Consider the following 21,737-nt stretch of genomic DNA (forward strand, 5'->3'; position numbering starts at 1 on the left):
AGACACTTGGGTCGTATATTAAAGAGTTAAAAAGTCAGCCAAATTGAGAAACTGGGGTCTCGATTAGCGGGTCAGCCTAGTTGATATATTTGGAACGATTCGGAATTAAGAAGTCTGTTTTCTCTCTCTTTCTATCTATCTATGGGGAATGCTCTGGATAACAGTCCAACATATGTGTTATTTGAATCCTAAGTATAATAATAAATTTAGAATGTTAAGTTACAAGTTGACCAAACGGTTGGGGGATGAAGCCTGGCCAGTAGGGGGAACATGGAATGTAGAGACATTTATATGGGAAAGGAAGGCGGGAAAGAAATGGAAGAAAGGAATTAAAACATGGGAAGCAGAAGCAGTGAAGAAGCATGAGGAGAGTATAGAGTTTGAAGTTGGATGGATGTTGCATGTCAGAAGGGGATAGAGTTAAGAAACAAGGATAGCACTCGGAAAGGATGGAACGTATTGCAACTAGAATGCCAGTGGGCAGAGGAACAAGAGGAAATAATTAAAAGACAGACAGGAGGTGAGAAACAGGTGATGGTTAGTAAAAAATAAACCCAGTACTGGTAAATCCTCTGGAGGAGACTTCATGTCTGGCACGACAACCCTATTTGGTAATGAAGATGAGGAGTTAGATAATTTTGGGAGATGTCCACCTATGCCCTACCAGTAGCAATGGCATCTTTACCTGGGACAGTTCCGTCAGTAACATCCCTATATCTTGAAGTTCTGACCTTACAAAGCTCCCCAGGATTGGGAGCACGGGAATGCCTTTCTGTGCGTAATTTGTTTAACGCATTGATGCTACCAGAACAGCTGGTCATTGTTAAATGTACTGCACACACTGGTGCTGGGGACCCTATAGCAAAAGGCAATAGGTTGCTGATAGTGTATCCAAACAATGCAGCCTGTACATCCAAATGCGTAGTGACAGCACGTAAACAGATGCTAGCAAATAGAACGGTCCTGCCAAACATGAAGGAGGTATGTACATTACAGAGGGACGCCTCTCATATATAATAATAACTATGGAAACAAGAGGGCTGTGCCATTGATTCAGCACACCCCGCTTGGACAAGTTGGTGTACACTACATTTTTACCCGTCTTACCCATGCTGGTAAGGAGGGAATGATAGGATAACAAAGGAAACGTGGTGGCAGGCCTCTGAATGTAAAATTTGCCAACAAAGTAATCCAAGGAAATCAATTAAGATACCCTCAGCGGTGACGCCAATGCCATCACGATCGTTTGAATGCATACAGATTGATTTTATTGAAATACCAAGGGCTCAGAGTTATAAATATTGCTTAGTGATTTTAGATTTATTTAGCAGGTGGAGTGAAGCGAAGCTCTACCAACCACTAATAATACTGCTGAAACTACAGTAACATTGTTGTAATCCCAGGTTTGGCCTACCTACTGCCATAAGTTCAGACAATGGTCTTCATTTTATTGCCACTATTAATAAGGAAAAATGTGCACATTTTAATATTCGACTGCAATTTCACTGTGTACACCACCCACAGGCATCTGGGATGGTGGAAAGAGTCAATGAGGATTGCAAAACAAAATTACCCCGGAGGTAAATCCTTTTTCTGACAGGCAACTATGTTATAAAAAAATTGGGGATGAAGGGAAATTTGATGGAGAAATGAGGAAAGAGCTAGGGAGACTGAAAAGTCAAGGGGAGTCTGACTAATCATGATCTGGATCAATGTCCAATTAGGGTTAGGGAACCAGGATTTTGGTAAACAGAAGTCTTGTCAGAAAAAGGGAAAGTAAATTACAAAGAAACGTCTTTGAAGATGAAATTATATACTGCTGGTAAAACAATGTTTTTGTATATGTACTGCTTGTAAAACAATGTTTTTTATGTGGAATGTGTGAAATTTGAAGCAATGAGCAAAGTTGTGTGTCGCTTTAAGAAGTTTGTCCTTTAAAATGTAAATGGACAGTTTATGGTGTGCTCCGTTAAGAAACAGGCATGAATGGGGGGGCGGAGCTATACTCGAATGATAAAATGTGTTGGTTGATTATAAGTCTTTTGAACCAAGTTTTTAAAAAAAAAAGACTCTTCCCGATTAAAGTGTTAAATGAGATTGGAAATGTCAAAATTACAGAGAAAAAGAAAATGTATTATTGATTACTGATTCTGAGTGGGAAAGATTGTTTTGATATGATAACAGAGGTTGTCTTTTAAAATGCAAATGAAGCAAGATTACTGTTTTCAAGCAAACAAAAAGATGTTGAAGCATGTGCTGTGTGAGGGAAATTAGGTAGATGAAAAATTGTCTTATGACTTACAAAAGGGGGTTTGAGGGAAGTAGATTGGGGAAGAGAACATATTTGGAGAATTGAATATTTAGGTGGGGAGAGCCTCTTCGGATATAATCGGATTAAAGAATAAGTTCACAGGGAAGTGTTAAGAAGGAACTGGAGATTCTGGAGGATCAAATGTAGACAAAAGTGCTGGAGAAACTCAGCTGGGAACAAGATTCACAACTTTTTATTGATACAGGAAAAGCTGCTGTGTCCACCCCCTGGAGAGTGGGGGGAAGCCACTTACAGGCCCTGGGCAATTAACTAATTATGTATGGTCGGCAATTAACCCATGTCTTGCCAGATCTACATTCCCAGGTTGGAGGAGTTTTTGCTGGAAACCAGTGACCAAGGCCATAAAAGCTATACGATGATGGTGCTGGGACAAGAAGAATTGAGACTGTGTTGAAAAGAACAACCAAGTGTTGTTAACAACATGAACTGCTGTAAAGATTGAAGATCATCGTCGCTGGATACATTTGATTGACTGTGAACAGTTTGTGGATACATTTGATTGACTGTGAACAGTTTGTGGAAACAAGGACGATGGGCTATTGATGCTCCCTGTATTCTGGGGTGGCCCAGCCCACATGGACTGAACTTTCTTCAGACTGGCAAGCTTGTGGACTAACCCACATTTAAAGGATGGTACACACCTCCTTTTAAACAAGATTGAAGTCAAACATGACAAGCACAGCAAAGATATCCTGACTACAGACAGTAAGAGGTCTGCAAAGGCCAGTTAAATCTACCTGTTTTTGCCACAACCAAGGCACTGGTGTATTTTTAGGAAACAGTATATTTGTGACAGGCATTGTTATGTTGCAAATGCATTGCCACACAAGAGAAGCATGAACCAGTTACACCAGCACACGGGGAATTCCAAGCGAAGCCGAATAAAGGCTGAGCAATTTTAATGATCCTTTTCCTGTCCTATGGTAGTATCTTAGTGTCACGTCCGGGGGAGGTTGGTGGCCATTTAAAATGTTTGGAGGGACTTGTGGAACGATTGTCCACTATGAAATGATTGTGTTACTAGTGTACTATTAATTTGTCTGATGAGATGCTTATGGTCTTTCGTATGTACTCAGCAAGGACTGTAGTTGTTATCAACATTTTGATAAAAGGATGGAATGATGAAGCTGAATTTTAGTTAAAATATAAGAAGATATTAAATTGGCTTCTGGGCTAGCTTACATCTTATATTTAGTCTCAAATTAGGCTTGCCTCAGGTTTCGGGTGTGTGGGATAATAAATCCTATAACATTGTCTCCCAAGTGAGGAAGTGACAGAGAAAGAAACAGCTAGTCACATCTTTGAAGTAAGATGCCATAAACCAAATAGCCAATGTTTATGAAGGACGAGAAAAGAACCAGGGAAGTAGAAAGATAAAATGTCGTAAACCAAATGGCCAATGTTATCTTGTACTATGTAAACAAAAGGCCTTTGATGTGATGCATTCTGTGGAAACCTTTTCCTGTACCTCTGACCATGACTAATGTCTGAAATGTGCTAAGGGGACAAAAAAACCCTATTTAAGGCAATGTAATTCTGTTGTTCAGTGTGGTGGACGGAGGACGGTCAAGTGTCTGTAATGGTCACTTGACTGGAGTTCTCCCTCCCTTCCATCGGCCGATAATAAGTAAAGTTGTGAACTGGTCTACCAAACAGTTTGTGTGGTGTCTGTTTATTAAGAAGCGAACCTGGTTTAGTAGTTATAAAAGTAGCTTTTTCATTATCAGACGATCTAAATACACAGGTAAAGACATTTTACTGCATTTGAATGGGCCTGTCTAGAAAACACTAGGAATTGGATGTATAGGTTTAGCCACTGCTCAGGGAAGGAAATACGTACTTGCAAAGAGTTCACCAGATTGATCTCCTGAGAATATAGGCCAAATTTGCTTAATCACTATCGTCTTTCCCCATTAGGAAGGATTCAAGTTCAAGTTCAAGTGAGTTTATTGTCATGTGTCCCTGTATAGGACAATGAAATTCTTGCTTTGCTTAAGCACACAGAAAATAGTAGGCATTTACTACAAAACAGATAAATGTGTCCATATACCATGATATAAATATATACACACATGAATAAATAAACTGGTAGTGCAAATAACAGAAAGTGGTTGCTAATAATCAGAGTTTTGTCCGAGCCAGGTTTAATAGCCTGATGGCTGAGGGGAAGTAGCTATTCCTGAACCTGGTTGTTGCAGACTTCAGGCTCCTGTACCTTCTACCTGAAGGTAGCAGGGAGATGAGTGTGTGGCAAGGATGGTGTGGGTCTTTGATGATACTGCCAGCCTTTTTGAGGCAGCGACTGCGATAAATCCCCTCGATGGAAGGAAGGTCAGAGCCGATGATGGACTGGGCAGTGTTTACTACTTTTTGTAGTCTTTTCCTCTCCAGGGCGCTCAAATTTCCGAACCAAGCCACGATGCAACCGGTCAGCATGCTCTTGACTGTGCACCTGTAGAAGTTCGAGAGAGTCTTCCTTGACAATCCGACTCTCCGTAATCTTCTCAGGAAGTAGAGGCGCTGATGAGCTTTTTTGATAATTGCGTTAGTGTTCTCGGACCAGGAAAGATCTTCAGAGATGTGCACCCCCAGGAATTTGAAGTTCTTGACCCTTTCAACCATCGACCCGTTGATATAAATGGGGCTGTGGGTCCCCCTCCTACTCCTTCCAAAGTCCACAATCAGTTCCTTGGTTTTGCTGGTGTTCAGGGCCAGGTTATTGCGCTGGCATCATATGGACAGTTGCTCGATCTCTCTTCTGTACTCTGACTCATCCCCATCAGTGATACGCCCCACAATAGTGGTGTCGTCAGCGAACTTGATGATGGAGTTCGCACTGTGGTTCGCTACGCAGTCATGGGTATAGAGTGAGTACAGCAGGGGGCTGAGCACGCAGCCTTGAGGTGCTCCCTTGCTGATTGTTATTGAGGCTGACACATTTCCACCAATACGAACAGACTGTGGTCTGTGGACGAGGAAGTCGAGGATCCAGTTGCAGAGGGATGCGCAGAGACCCAGTTCTGCGAGTTTGGTAACCAGTTTGGAGGGGATGATTGTGTTAAATGCTGAGCTGTAATCAATGAATAACAGCCTGACATATGAGTTTTTGTTGTCCAAGTGGTCCAGTGCGGAGTGGAGGGCCAGCGAGATCGCATCCACCGTTGATCTGTTGTGACGGTACGCGAACTGCAGTGGGTCCAGGTTTTTGTCGATGTAGGAGTTGATTTGCTCCATGATCAACCTCTCAAAGCACTTCATCACCACCGGCGTTAGTGCCACTGGTCGATAGTCATTGAGGCACGTCACCTTACTCTTCTTGGGCACCGGTATAATTGATGCCCTTTTAAAGCAGGTGGGGACCTCAGACCTCAGAAGTGAGAGGTTGAAAATGTCCGTAAAAACTCCCGCCAGTTGGTCCGCACAGGTTTTTAGAACACGGCCGGGTATACCATCAGGTCCAGGTGCTTTTCGGGGGTTCACCCCTCTGAAGGATTTCCTGACATCGGCCTCTGTGACCGAGACTGAAATGCCATCACAGCGAATGGGGGATCGGGAAGGCACATCAGTATTCTCCCTGTCAAAGCGTGCGTAAAACGCATTGAGCTCGTCAGGGAGTGATGTTACACCGGCATTCGAGCTGCCTCCTGGTTTTGCCTTGTAATTCAGTAAAATTGGCCTTCACTCTCCAGAGTCAAGAATAATGTAATTCAATTGAAATGTGAAAAATCATTATGGAATTTGAAGGTAGATGCGAGGTAATATTTCACATAGTTCTGGGATGAGGAGGCAGTGTCTCAAAGGGAGTCACCCATTTCAAAATGAAATGAGAAGATATTTCCTCACTCAGAAGGTAATGAATATTTGGAATTTTCTGCCCAGGAGGCCTATGAGTCTCACTCAAAAGAGAGCAGTTGATTTGTGAATGTTAAATGATAATCAAAAAATACTGGGATTAGAGTAGGAAAGTGGCGGTAAAAGATTAGCTCATAATTGTGCTAAATGGTGGGGGAGAAAAAAGAATAAATAGCCTGTAACTGCTTCTGCGTCTGCTTGGTGATTTTAAATTCTGTTTATATTGTGCTTGTGGTAGAATTTTAACCACCAAACCATTATTGGTCACGGTTTCCCACTACCACAGGCAACATTTCAAATGTGTTCACAGCTTTAATGCTACACTCCTGAGTGTGTGCGTACTTTTGCATTGGATGTTAAACTGACGATCCATCTGATCCCTCAGCTGAACCTAGATGATCACATTAGGGATGTCCTGGCTAATATTTATCTGAAATATAACCTAAATGCACAGGTACAACTTCAGTAACATTACCATTTTCACATACCAGCTGTGGCTCAATGAGTAGCACTTTTCCCTCTCAACTCTGAAGGCTACAGGTTTCAGACGAACATAAAATCTAGACGGACAAATCTATCCCCTCAATGCCAGAGACCCAGAGTAGTGTTTGCACAATCTCACTGTCACCATGTGGGTGTCCTCTGGGTGCTCCGGTTTCCTCCCACACCTCAAAGATCTGCAGGTTAATTAGCCTCTGTAAAAATTGCCCCTAGCGTGTATGGAGTGGATGAGAAACATCGCGTTTGAGTCTGCATGGAGGGGATAAAATAGAAAGAGTGAATGGGTGATCAATGGTCGGCATGGACGCAGTGGGGCGAAGGGGCTGTTTCCATGCTGTAGCTCTAAATTAAGCATATTATCGAACTTAAGATTCCACCTGACTTCTTAGCCGAATACAAAGGATTATGTTACTAGCCTGGCAAGGGGCAGATGGTACAGAACTGGCTGTACGGTTGACAGTGAAGAAGAAAGCTTTACAACGCAGAAAGATGCAAATTTTCCCCACAATTGTCAGGAAAGTGGAAAAAGAAATTGTAGTAAAATATTTAGTAAAAAGAAATTATGGAAGATGGTACAAAGCATATAAATATTCTGCCATTTACTGAATATTGAATGTTATGAAAGAACCAAGGGACGTTAAACTGTAGGAAGGATACATAGAATAAAGAAGTGCCAAATTGGTTGCTTTCCTTACTTAGGTGAGAAATAAGAGCAGGAAAGTTAGGCTAATTATATACAATAGCTAAAGTACTGCGCACAATTCTGGCCACATCATATAAGCAATGCAACTGGACTGGAGAGGGTGCAGTGGAGATTTATAAGATGTTGTGATGGTGAAAAAACAGGAGAGAATGACAATATGTGCAGTAGGCCATTCGGCCCTTCGAGCCAACATTCACTGTGATCATGGCTGATCATCCACATTCAGTATCCCATTCCTGCCTTCCCACCATATCCCCCGACTCCGCTATCTTTAAGAGCTCTATCTAACTCTCGCTTGAAAGCATCCAGAGAAATGGCCTCCACTGCCTTCTGAGGCAGAGAATTCCACAGATTCACAACTCTCTGGGTTAAAAGTTTTCCCTCATCTCCGTTCTAAATGGCCTGCTCCTTATTCTTAAACTGTGGCCCCTGGTTCTGGACTCCCCCGACATCGGGAACATGTTTCCTGCCTCTAGCATGTCCAATCCCTTAATAATCTTATACGTTTCAATAAGATCCCCTCTCATCCGTCTAAATTCCAAGGTATACAAGCCCAGCTGCTCCATTCTATCAACATATGACAGTCCCGCCATCCCAGGAATTAATCTCGTGAACCTACGCTGCACTCCCTCTATAGCAAGATTGTCCTTCCTCAAATTTGGTGACCAAAACTGCACATAATACTCCAGGTGTGGTCCCACTGGGGCCCTGTACAATGGCAGAAGGACCTCTTTGCTCTTATACTCAACTCCTCTTGTTATGAAGGCCAACATGCCATTTGCTTTCTTCACTGCCTGCTGTACCTGCATGCTTACTTTCAGTGAATGATGAACAAAGATCCCCCAGATCTCTTTGTACATCCATTTTTCCCAACTTGATACCATTCAAATAATAATCTGCCTTCCAGTTTTTGACACCAAAGTGGATAACCTCATATTTATCCACATTAAACTGCATCTGCCATGCATCTGCCCACTCACCCAACCTGTCCGTCACCCTGCATCCTCATGGCATCCTCCTCAGTTCTGCAAATTTGCTGATGTTATTTTGAATCCCTTCATCTAAATCATTGATGTATATTGTAAATAACTGTGGTCCCAGCACCGAGCCTTGCAGTATCCCACTAGTCACTGCCTGCCATTCTGAAAGTGACCCATTAATCCCTACTCTTTGTTTCCTGTCTGCCAACCAATTTTCTATCCATATCAGTATTCTACCCCCAATACCATGTGCTCTAATTTTGCCCACTAATCTCCTGTGTGGGACCTAATCGAATGCTTTCTGAAAGTCCAGGTACACAACATCCACTGGCTCTCTAGTCCATTTTCCTAGTTACATCCTCAAAAAATTAGTCAAGCATGATTTCCCCTTTGTAAATCCATGCTGACTCGGACCGATCCTGTTCCTGTTTCCAAACGTGCCGCTATTTCATCTTTTATACTCGACTCCAGCATCTTCCCCACCACCAATGTCAGGCCAACTGGTCTATAATTCCGTTTTTCTCTCTCCCGCCTTTCTTAAAAAGTGAGATGACGTTAGCTACCCTCCAATCCACAGGAACTAATCCTGAATCTATAGAACATTGGAAAATGATCAGCAATGCGTCCGTGATTTCCAGTCACTGGGATGCAGACCATCAGGCCCTGGGGATTTATCAGCCTTCAGTCTACGCAATATGCTAATCGAGGTTGTGAAATGATATGAAAGGAGGCTGTGGGGATTCTCGGTCAAGGTATTTTGAACTATGAGAGACCTGACCTTTTGCAAAGGATCAAAACAAGGGGACACAGATTTAGTGATAATAGGATACAGTGTACATTTGGAATTTTGCCTTTCCACCCAGAAAGGAGCGCAAATAAATCCTCTTCACGTCTAGTTACACAGCATGGAAGCAGGCCCCTTGGTCCAATATCCATGCCAACCAGCTGAGCTCGTCCCATCTATTTGCGTTTAGCCAACATCCCTCTAAGCATTTCCTATATACTTGTTAAATGTCTTTTAAATTTCACCATTGCATCCACCTCTCTAGCTTCCTCTGGCAGCTCATTCCATATGTGCACCACCCTCTGCCCTCAGATCAATTAAATCTCTCCCTTCTCACCTTAAATCTATGTCCTCTAGTTATGGACTCCTCTGCCCTGGGAAACAACAGCAGCCATTCATTTCATTCTTGCTCCTCGTGATTTTATATACCTCTACAAGGTCTCTCCAAGGCCTTAAGTCTCCTACACTCCAGGGAAGAAAGCCTCCAGCCTATCTAGCCTCTCCTTATAACTCGATTTCTGTTTGCATCTGAGCATGTCTTTTCTGCACTCTCTTAATTTCATCCTTCCTACAAGCAGTGCAACGAGATCTTCACACAGTACTCCAAATGTAGTTTCATCAATGTCTTGTACAGCTGTGACATAATGTCCCAACACCGTAGTACGGTACGATAGAACTTTATTTATCCCAGGAGGGAAATTGATCTGCCAATAGTCATAACACACAAAATACATGAAATTATAGTGACAAGTGGAAAGAATTGGGGATGTGCGAAGATTGGAGGGGGGAGAAGGGAGTCAGTCTACCCACAGCAGAAGGTGGAGTTGTAGTTTGATAGCCACAGGGAAGAAAGATCTCCAATGGTATTCTGTACTGCATCTTGGTGGAACCAGTCTGTTGCCGAAGCTACTCCTCAGGTTGACCAGTGTGTCATGGACAGGGGTGAGCTGTATTGTCCAGGATACTCTGCAGTTTGAGGAGCGTCTTCTCCTCCAAATCCACCTCCCATGAATCCAACTCCGTCCCCAGGACGAAGCCAGCCTTCCTGATGAGTTTCTTTCCTATTGGAATCCGCGGCCTTCACCTTGCTGCCCCAGCAAAGAAGGTGGCACCGACTACCACCGATTGGTAGAACATCTGCAGCATCGTTGGAGTGGAGCTTCCTCAAAAAGTACAGCCAGCTCTGTCCCTTGTGCAGGGCCTCAGTGTTCCTGGACCAGTCTAGTTTACTGTCCAGGTACACTCCAAGGTATTTGTACTCCCTGGTACACTGCACATCCACATTGATGGAGACAGGGGCGTTCCTCTCCTCCTAAAGTCCACCACTAACTCCTTAGTCTTGTCAGTGTTGAGCTGCAGCCTGTGATCTCAGCCCTCACCACTCAACAAAGTCGTTGACTACACCAACCTGTACACATTCAATACCTTGACCAAAGGCAAGCTTTCCAAAAGCTTTCTTCACCACTTGTCTACCTGTGTCCCCATGTCGAGGGAAATGCGTAACTGCATCCAGAGGTCTCTCCACTCTTACAATTCCAGGACCGTACTATTTGCTGTGCAAGTCCTACTCTGGTTTGATTTACCAAAATTCATCATCACACACAAGTTAAATTCTATCTACCATTTCTTGGCCCACCCAGAGAAGATCAAAATCCTTTTGTGAACTCTGGCAGCCTCCCTCAACAGTCCGCTTTCCCACTAATTTTTGGGTTGTCCGCAAATTTACTTACCATGTTAACTCCATTGTGACTTAAGTCATTAATGCAGATTTTAAAAAGGAATTGTATGAACATTTGGAGCAATGACTTGCAGGTTTCCATACTTGATGGTGAAAGGTAAGATTAGGTTGGGAAGCTCTTATCTGATTGGCACTAATGGCCCGCTTTTGTGTTGTATTTTAAGAGCAGAATTATCTCCAATGTCCCAAATAATATTTTTTCATCAATTGAAAAATTAGTAAATGAGTATTGTTTTTTATTGCAGACCTGTTTGTGGGAATTAATGTAACTACATGAGCACTTCTTCCATTGCAAGACTCAGTGCAAGGAATTAATTAGGCCAGACAGCTTTGGAACATTCATGATCATGAAAAGTACAAGTTGTCCTTTTGTTGAAAAGTAAACAGTTTCTTGCGCAAGTCTACCACAAATTTTCCGACAACTGGTGGTCTGGCATCTCCTTTTATCTGGAACCCCCCCCATCTCCAATAATGTGCACCTATGCCAGGTGAGGCGGTTGATCTCCACCGCATTGAAACTTCCGCGTTCAGTTTGCAGGTCAACCTTGCCCCCCTGCTGCCAGAGCCCTAGAACTCTGGCCCGACCAGAGCTGGCAGATCCATTCCCATAACCAACTTCTGACACCAACCTTGCGGGCCGGTACCTCAGCTAGGCGGACCGTTCAATCACGCCGAGGCCATGACCTATGTTGGTTTGGCAAAACAGATAATAATTCAGAAAAGCCCTGGAGCAAAGGGTGCCAGAAAAATCGGTAGTGGACCTGTATCTGCAAATATAAACTATATAGAGTGAACATCAGCAAGGACAGGTCCTTATTCTGGGCAGAAATAAGCAATATTAAATACGACAGCAAATGTGCAATGACCTCAACAAACAGTTTACTAAGCATATAATAGGGTGAACCAAAACACTTGAGTACCATTAAACTCAACTGCTGTCAAGAAAGATTATCTAGATATGAATAATTAATGTTGCCACGTTTTATTTTATCAAAGAGCCGAGGATGTCTACAAAGTCTTGCGTATGCAAAACAATCTGTGCAATGGTCAAGACTTGTATTCTAGTACTAATTAAATGATTTGAGATAGGGAGGTGTGTGTGGCGGTTTGGGAGCGAAAGTAAAGCGGTGAATAATCAAATCAACAGCTTAAAGTTGGTTCAAATAAAAACCAACTATCTCTTGCCAATTCAGTTCCGACAAGGTACCTACCTCCAGGATGTAATTCCAGCCACTTTCATTAAACACATCATGTTGAAAATGTTCCCGGTAGACCTCTTTTGCCTCTTGAATTTTTTCCTTTGTTGCAACTTTGCCTGTTAAAAAATTTAGATGAAAGCATTTTCATGTTGAGATTGATCCAAGTGAGTATTTCCAATGTACTTACGTTAAAGCTGCTGAGATCAAACTTTCAAAAATATTGCTGTACGAATAAAGCATTTATTTCCAGAAAAGATCTTTTAGTACAGTGGTTTATTATAGTGCTTTAAAGTCACACTATTTTGTTCCAAGAGCTATTTCCATAATAGAATTATTAAACAGGCAACAAAGTAAGCAGTCAAGATATTTATCACACTTAATCAGAATATTAAATATACAATTCAAGTTACCATATTCAAAATGAATATGACACATGGAATGTGAATCAATATTCTGCATGAACTTCAAGACACAAATATCATTCCACAAAAAACAAATCAGAATGCACAATGATAAAGGAAAGGTAAAAATAAACACTGGAGGAAAATTATGAAGCAAATTGATTGGACGAAAGACAGATGTTTAGAATTTTAAATTTAAATCGGGGAAATGTTAAGAGCATGAAAGCAAAGCTGGTGAAAGTGAACTCGCACGTTCAGGGATCAGTCAGTTGAGATGCAATGGTGCACATTTAAGGAGATCAGCCAGAATGTCCAGGTTCAGGAACAGCTTTTTCCCCTACAGCCATCAGGCTATTAAACACAACAACAAATAAACTCTGAGCTCTGAACTGCAAGACTATTATTACTGCACTATTTTTTGTTATATATTGAACTTTTTTTCTCTTCCCTCATTATGTACTATGTTTACATATTCACAATATTCTGTTGAGCTGCAGCAAGTAAGATTTTCATTGTCCCATCCGGGATATATGACAATAAAACACTCTTGACTTGACATTGATTTTTACCTTATGTGGGCCAAAACACCTGGTTCAGTGCCCCTACTGTTCTATATAATGACAGCGCTCTGGGGACTTATCATGATGTGGCAAATCATATAGCAACTTCCTGTGTCCTGCACTTCTACAGTTAAGCCTTGAAATCAAAAGATACGCTCCACGTTCGCAGGCTGCGATATACCCTCAACTGCTAAATTGCAGTAAGCTAAACAAATTGGGTTTATTTCTATAAAAAGGAAGCCGTGCTAAGAGATCTTAAAAATGATTAAGGTTTAGTTTGATCTGATCGAGGAAGTATATTATAATTTGTGGCAAAGCAAACAATGCAAGGCCATCAAATAAATCAAGAAACAGAACTGCAGACGCTGGAAATCTATGATAAATTAAAAGGAACGTAGATTTTTATAGCAAAATACAAATAGATTCTTGGGGAGCTAGTAAATAACCTATTTTAGATATGTAGCAACCATCCAGCTACATTAATCCCACTTTTATTCTCACAATATTATCAACACTTCCTCCCCCTCCCTTAATTTATAACATTAGTCTACACACAAGGGCCAGCTTCCAGTCGCCAATTAGCCTACCAACTCGCATATCTTTGGGGTGAAGATAAAACTGAAGCACCTGGAGAAAAACTTCACGTGGCCACAGGAGAAAACATGCAAAATCCACACAGAGAGCACCGGATGTCAAGATTAAACCCAAGTCCCTGGCACGTGAGGCAGTGGCTCCAATACCTGCACCTTTGAACAGTCAATTAAGATTGCTAATCTGAATGCAACTGGAAAAATAAAGTCATCTCCCACAGGGTCAAATCAAGAGACTATAATATATACACACACACAAATACAGGTTTAAAAAACATTTCACAGACTTGACAAGATCATGTTTCAAAAGTCATACCTGCTAAATATTTCTTCAGAATGTACTGCAAACCATAGAAGACAGTTTCGTCATATTGCACCTTGTTGGATTTAATATTTTCTGTCCTTTTTTCACGACATTCAAAGTAAGAATAGACCTTGGTTGTATTAGGTGGGTATTGCTGATAGTGAGTCACCTATGGATGCAATGGAAGACAGTAAATACAGTATATAAATACAGAAAATAAATTGTCAAAAAAATGTATGAAAACAAGAAATGTTGCACCTACTCCCCCCTTATTGTAAATATCTTTGGATTCAGAGCTATCACTCCTTACAATTTCATATTGCATATTACATTTACAACATAACCGATGCCAAAAATAAAATGAAGCAAAGTTCACAACCCGTCCCTCAATGTTAGCAAACAAAGGAGCTGGTCAACACTTTCAGGAAGCGGGGTGGAGTACTTTACCTTAATTTAGTTTATTGTCATGTGTACCGAGGTACAGTAAAAAGCTTTTGTTGTGCGCTATCGAGTCAGCGGAAAGACTATATGTGATTACAATCGAGCCATCCACAGTGTACAAATATAGGATAAAGTGAATAATCTTTAGTGCACGATAAAGTCCAGTAAAGTCCAATTAAAGATAGTCCGAGGGTCTCCAATGAGATTCAGTAAAACTCAATTCCTCAAAAGGTTCATTCAATCCCTGTTGCCCAATGCTGACTAATTTTCTTTTAAAATCTTTTTATTGTTTTCTTTTTCAAAAAAACAAAAATAAAACATAAAAAACAGAGTAAAAAGAATAATGATAAACATAACAATGATATTGATACATAGGGATCAGGATTACATTAATAACAGGTATAACCTAATACGAGACCAGTGTCAAATTTTTACTTGTACTTTTTACTGAAGTACTTTTACTAGACAGAGCTTCCGTATATCCCCCTCATCCGGGGCTCCGTACTCCTGCCAGCTTGACCTTCACTCTAACAGGAATATGCTGGCTGTGAACCCTCATTAAATCACGTTTAAAGCCCTCGCACTTACCGGACGACCTTTTACTTGCAAATAACACCCCATGAAAACCCCGGCCTACTACCCTCAAATTGATTAGTTTGTCCTAAAACTCCCATTCCTTTCCATAACTATTTTAAAACAGTGTGTCAACCACACGAGATCCCTTTGGAATAATAGGCAAAATGTGATTTGTAACGCAATGGTTCAGAAATATTTCATCTAACGAGGAATGTTTGGCATTGTATATTATGTTGAACAGATCCATTAATTAAAAGACCAGTTTAATGCCATCACCCAGCAAATAACTGGCGACAGATGGGTGATATTCACTAAATTGCAAAAATAAACTTACAAGCCAGCAGCTCGGAAGAACAATAATGATAATCTTGGAAGAACCAATCACTGGCAGTGTTTCGAGACTTAATCTGTGCCTCAGCCAGTTTTAAGTATTTTTAAATCCAGTAGGTCCCAAAACAATCAATCAGATCAGTGGCATTAATGCAGTGAGAGATGTATAAACATTAAAAATAACAGGTTTTAATTTCACTCACTCTGAAATAGTGGATAATGTGATTTTAGAGATAGCAGAGAATCGAAGGCTTTTTCTGACGTTGCTTCTTGAAGTTAGGTACAGAGATCAGAGCAAAATGCAAAGGTCAGTAATTGCTGCCAACTCATCATTGACCTCCATGGCATGTGTGATATTACCATTTCTGGATCCACCACGACTGATTTGCATTTCTAAACATGCCAGCTCCTTAATAGCAAAGCCCCATGCTGTGGCTGGGCCTTGCATGATAAAATTAAGAGACAGAAATGATTGGAAAATATTTAACTACCAGACTAAGTGGGACCTGTTGGCTCCCTGTCACACAGGAGGCCTGGCCCCCAATGCAACCCGTTCCCCAACACAATATTCCACCACTCACCCGTTTCCCCAATGCAACCCGTCCCTCCAACACAATATTGCACCACTCACGCATAGCCCCCAACTGCGCAGGCACGGCTCATTTCCCCTCATCCCCAGCACTGTCCCCCCCCCTCTCCTCCTCCCCTCGACCAATCCCTTCCTCACCTCTCCCTCCCTCTCCATTCACCTACCCTCAGTCACTCCCTCCCTCCCTCAACTCCTCACCCCTCCCTACCCCCCTCCTATCCCTCGATCCCCTACTCACCCCCACTATCCATCCTGACCTTCCCCACTGCCCTCCTCTCCCTACCTCCACCCTCCACTTCCTCTATTTCCCCTCCTCCCCCACTTCCTCTATTTCCCCTCCTCCCCCACTTTCCCCCTTCCTCCCTTCATGCGTTAGTTTTTTCAACTTTTTAAATTTTTTTTGTATGTTTTAAAGTATGTGTTTGATGTTTCGCGGTGTGTTTTGTGTGGGGGGTGGTGTGGGGGGGTAAGGGGGAAACCGCTTTGGTCGCCTCCTCCATAGAGAGGCGACTTTTTCCAGGTCGCCTCCCCCGTGGCCTAACATCAAGGATGGGCGCGGCCTTTCCCGGAGACACACTCGGGGCTTCACCGGCGGGCGCAGCGTGGACTCTCGTCGTGGAGCGGGTGAGCCCTCGCTAGGGCTCGCTGGAGGGGAGCGCTCCGTTTCGCTGGCCCGGGGCAGCCAGCAGACTGAAGTCGCGTTCTGCAGAGCTCCAGCTTGTGCGGCGTCTACAGCCCGGGATCCCTCGTGGGGGACCCGGGGGAAGAAGAAGCCACCACTGCCCGCCCGCGGCCAACTTCTACCGCGGGGCCGGCATGGACTTACCATCACCCCTGGAGGGGAGCTTCGACTGCCGGCCCTGCAGTCTACGGTGCTTCTGGCTGCGGCGGAGACTTTAAATCTCGACCGCCGGCCTGCGGCCTACACCAACTTAAAGCCGCGGTCTCCGGTGAGGAAGAGCCGATCCTGGACTGACTCTGGACTCTGGTCCTGTCCACGGGGGGGGGGGGGGGGGGGGGGGGGGGGGGGGGGGGGGGGGGGAATGGAGGAGGACTGGCCAAATTTTGTGCCTTCCACCACAGTGATGAATGCTGTGGTGGATGTTTGTGTTACATTTTTATTGTGGTTGTGTGTTCTTTATTATTGTACCGCTGCAGACAACCCAAATTCCACCAACCCTGGTTGTGTGGCAAATAAATAAATAAATTTAAAAAAAAGAAAAAAAAAGATCCCCCATACTCTCCCTTCTCACCTCCCCAGGATCTTTCCCCTCTCCCTCCCTCACTTCCCCCTACCCATCACTCCCTCCCTCCATAAAAAGTAGCATCTGCAGTTCCTTCCTCCACAGGTCATTCATTGTTAGCTGTAGTTTAGATCTTGTGCGTGCACGCGCGTTTCAAACTGCGCGCAAACTGCTCAGCCACCTTGCAACCTGTCTCTCCCATCCTCCCTCTGCCCACTCTGGCTCAGCCGTCGCTTGCCCATCCCCGTCCTGTCTGACCGCCCGCTGCTGCGCTCGGCCCATCCCTGCCCGGCCCACCCGCCTACCTGCTTGCTGTCGTCGCCTGGGGGGGGGGGGGGGGGGAATGGAGTCGATGTGCTGGTGGAGAAGATCTCCTCCGAGAAGGCCGTGAGGGTGAGTTACCACAACAGCGACAGACCAGAGGGGGCTGGTAGACAGCCATTGACGCAGAGGGAGGGCGGGGAGAGGGGTAAGCGATGAAGGAGAGAGAGAGAGAGATGGGACCAGGGCCTCCACTGAACCCCTCCTCCCCCCCCCTCGCCAGTGGTGGGGGAGACGATAGACAAGTTACTGTGAGGAGGGGAGAGAGGAGTCTGTGAGTGAGGCAGGACAGGAAGGGGCGTCACCATCCCGGCCGTGGCGCTGACTGACAGAAGAGACCAATCTGCGTGGCGCTGACTGAAGGAATCTGATCACACACTTTAAAAAAAAAAAGATTTTTAAACCTCAATAACTTTTACAATATACCACGGATCAGAACGAAAAATGTTGCACTTGCAGCAAAGGAGAAGGTGAGTAACCTGGCAAAATATCATAGTGCTATCACGTACCGTTTCGCGCAAATAGAAAGTACTTGCAAACCGGAAGAGCACAAGATCAAAGTTTTAGTTATGTATAGATACTTGGCCATTAAAAAATCCCTTCCTTGCAATTGTTCCCCTTCAGTCAAATGAATGGTCTCTCTGTCCCTAGATCCACTCAAATACTAGGAAGTTGCTGCAAATTTGTACTCCACTGTTGGCTCCACATAAACCCTAAACTTGCTAGGAAAATAATGTCCACAGCAAACGTTAGCACCTCCTTGCAATACTCAGAACCCGAAGCATACTACACAATCTTTCTTCAGATGGAAATGTCAGACAGGATTGCCAAAGATCACTTATGCACTGGCTACTTTAGTATATTAAACGTAAAAAGGACGAATTTTTTAAACAATTGCCCCCTTCTGAAAATTGCTGCTACTGGCCCACTCCCTGGAGATGCAATGCTTTTCACTCAATCTAGAAGATGCAAACTTGAGTGATGGGCAACTCCAAATGTGACATATCAGCCAAAAATAGTTCTTGAGAAGTGTGGAACCCATTCCAACTACTGATTGACCATTAACCAGAGGACTCCAACTGAGGAAGGGTGCTGTCCGAAATCTATCCAAAGAGATACACGCAAGCTCCAAAGAGAGATACACGCGAACTGTTGGTTTGTAAGTAAAAAGTTGAATATTTCTCAGATCATTAAACCGCTGGATTAAACAGTCATTTGCACACAAACACTGTTTTCAATATTTGGCATCAGATATGCAGAAGGTCAAGTTGGCGATCAAAGGATACCCAGTATATTCTCTCTATGTTACCAAAAGTAAGTATACAATGATAAACAATTTGGTAAATGCTAGTGACAGTTTAAACACATTTTAAAGATATCCTCCCCAGAGCAGGAGTTGAAAATCAAATCAAGTGGAATGAACCTCGTAATTAAACTGACAATTCGCAGCCTCGGGGAACCTGGGATGGCAAGTAGTGATAAATTTGGTCAGAATGAAAGAGGAAGTATATCTAAGATTTAGGAAGTTGAAATCAGACAGGGCCTTTTAGGAATATAAAAAACAAGAACTCAAGAACTGAGGAATGCCACAAGATGCCATGAAATGCCACTGGCAAGCTGAATTAAAGAAAATCCCATGGCTTTTTAATGCATATATTAAAAACAAGAGGGTAACTAAGGAGAGGGCAGAACCACCCAGAGGACACAGGAGAGGTTATAAATGAGAACTTTCCATTGGTGTTTACCAAAGAGAAGGACGTGGAGGGAGAGTGAGATCAGTGTGGGGAATACCAATATGCAAGGGCATTTTGAGATCAAGGAGAAGGTAGTAATGGATCCCTTAAGGATTAAGGTGGACATTTATGTTTTTACAGAGTGTGGTGGATGCCTGGAATGCACTGCCAGGATTGGTGGTGAAGGCAGATATGATTGTGACGTTTAAGCAGCTTTTAGATAGGCACATGAATATTGTTCATGTGCCAGCAGAAGATATTATTTTAAGTTGGCATCATGTGCGCCACAAATATTGTGCTGCGTGGCCTGTTCCTTTGCTGCATTGTTCTATGTTTTTATTTAACACTAGAATTAAACATGTAGGAAGCTGGTTATATCAAAGGCGGTAATGAGTAAGACTACTTATAAAAATGCTACATTGTAAACAATAAACCTTGCAAGCCTAAGATAGACACAAAAAGCTACAGCAACATTTCTGGAGAGAAGGAATGGGTGACGTTTCGGGTTGAGACCCTTCATCAGAAGAAGTCTGAAGAAGGGTCAAAACATCATCCATTCCTTCTCTCCAGAGATGCTGCCTGTCATGCTGAGTTACTCCAGCTTTGTGTGTCTATGTTTGGTTTAAACCAGCATCTGCAGCTCCTTACACAAACCTTGTAAGCCTGTACCCCAATGAGTGGGACAAAGAATCATACCAATCTATTCCAGTGAATAAATTCCAGCAATGAAATTTACGTTTCTTGACTCAGAAGCCTGCAATTAAACATTCTGGATGTGGCTAAATGAATCCCTCGTGGAGACAAGAAATACCAGCAGAAAATTAGACTTCCTAAGCATGTCAGAAATGTGTATTTTCCTTTTCAACACCAAGTGTGCTTTAAATTAAATCAAAGTATATTAACTCCCCTCAAAAGGGGTTTGAATTGTCAACCCAATCCTACACACAAAAAAAACAAGTGACAGTGATGAGAGAGCATCTATATTGAGCAAATGAGGAAACAAAAAAAAATTGGTATTTGAGCTACTTTAGAAAAATGCATTACACTATATTATAACGTAGTATCACAGGAGATTTAAAATTTAAAAAAGTGTGAATTAATAATTCCCATGCTATGAATGAATGAAAGGCATAACATTTCATCTATGGGTAGAAATAAAATGCATGGGTTCACCCATAACGTTTATATTTTGTATGTTAAATAAAATGTGCTAAAACAGAAATACTGCCTCCGCATGTCAAGTTATGGGATTTTAAGGTTAGGCAACTTTTTTCCATGTGGGTCGAGTACCAGTAACTGGGCACGTAGGAATTGGAAACTCTGCCCTTTTTTAAATGGTCTCATCGTCTTTCTGAATTGGGGTAAAATAAATGGTACAACCATCAATACTCTTAACTTTTCAATCGATCTTTAAACCGTGGCAATGTTTGACTTTGTTTTATATAATGATTTGCTACATTTTCATTCTTACTACATTACCGAAATTCCGAATATCCTCACTCAGCGAAATAAGTGAATAACTTTCGTTTTGTGTCATTCAAGTTCAGCTGACCCAGAGATTGCAAACCGTAGTCCATATAAACAGGAAACATTTCGGGTCGGGACCCTGTTTCAATACATGCTATGATATAATAATCCTCTTCCTCTGGCATAAGATTCATTATGAAAGCGAGTTACATGATTCAGTCGCATGTAATTCGGTAATCTGGAGCTTTCGGTTTTGATTCCCCGGCTCCATCTGTTTCCTACTGCGTTTCATTGTATCGCGGCAGCATGGAGTAATAGCGGTCGTCTCCCCATCGCCACTTGATAGGGGCAGCGACATAGTAAGAGAGATAGTGAGGGGGATAGAGAGAGAGAGAGGGAGAGAGGGAGAGGTAGGGAGGGAGGGGTAGGGAGGGAGGGGGAGGGAGGGGGAGGGAGGGAGAGATAGGGAGGGAGGGAGAGACAGGGAGGGAGAGACAGGGAGGGAGGGAGAGACAGATGGAGAGAGAGAGAGAGGGGGAGATGGGGGGGGGGGGGGAGAAAGATAGGGGGGGGGGGAGATAGGGGGGGGGGGAGATAGGGGGAGGGGGGGAGGGGGGAAGGAGGGGGAGAGATGGGGAGGGAGGGATGGATGGGCGGGCAGCTATGGCCTAGACCCTCCGGATCCCGAGAGCTTTGGGGCGGCTGAGGAAGGATTGGCCTGACCGATGGTGCTTTCACCTCTGCACCGCGGCCTAGGGTGTGAGACTTCAGCGACACCTGCAGCGAGCGCCCCGTTCCCGGCCACCCTACCTTGTAGGAGTCGGTGGCCAGCAGGATGTTGAAATCCCCGTTGCGGCTGTCCATCTCAGGCCGAGAGCGAGCAACCGGTTTGGCCACTCCGCTCAAGAGCTAAGAGAGAAGCCGACCGACCCGCCACTTGACGCCGCTACCTTGAATGGCCCAGCATCGGCCTATGGTCTCCTGAGGGAGGGAGGACGCACGTAGTTACCGCGAGACGGCGTCGCCCGCCCCTGGGCGCCTGACGTAACGCATCGCCACGCCCAAAAACACCCGACGTCACGTATCGCCACC

General features: G+C 43.5%; 1 protein-coding gene across 1 annotated transcript in view; it reads right to left on the bottom strand.

Moving 5' to 3' along the window:
• The window catches only part of nampt (nicotinamide phosphoribosyltransferase), a 44,347-nt gene extending 22,634 nt beyond the window's left edge, over nucleotides 1–21,713 (bottom strand). Inside the window, exons 1-3 of the mRNA XM_033037662.1 lie at nucleotides 21,456–21,713; nucleotides 13,957–14,113; nucleotides 12,102–12,205 (exon numbers count right to left, since the gene is read on the bottom strand). Of these exons, the coding sequence (XP_032893553.1) occupies nucleotides 12,102–12,205; nucleotides 13,957–14,113; nucleotides 21,456–21,509 (315 nt within the window). The 5' untranslated portion in view covers nucleotides 21,510–21,713. The remainder of the gene's footprint in view (nucleotides 1–12,101; nucleotides 12,206–13,956; nucleotides 14,114–21,455) is intronic.
• Between the last annotated feature and the right edge of the window lie 24 nt (nucleotides 21,714–21,737).

This window comes from Amblyraja radiata, chromosome 19 (assembly GCF_010909765.2).
Source record: "Amblyraja radiata isolate CabotCenter1 chromosome 19, sAmbRad1.1.pri, whole genome shotgun sequence".
In the NCBI taxonomy this organism is placed as follows: domain Eukaryota; kingdom Metazoa; phylum Chordata; class Chondrichthyes; order Rajiformes; family Rajidae; genus Amblyraja; species Amblyraja radiata.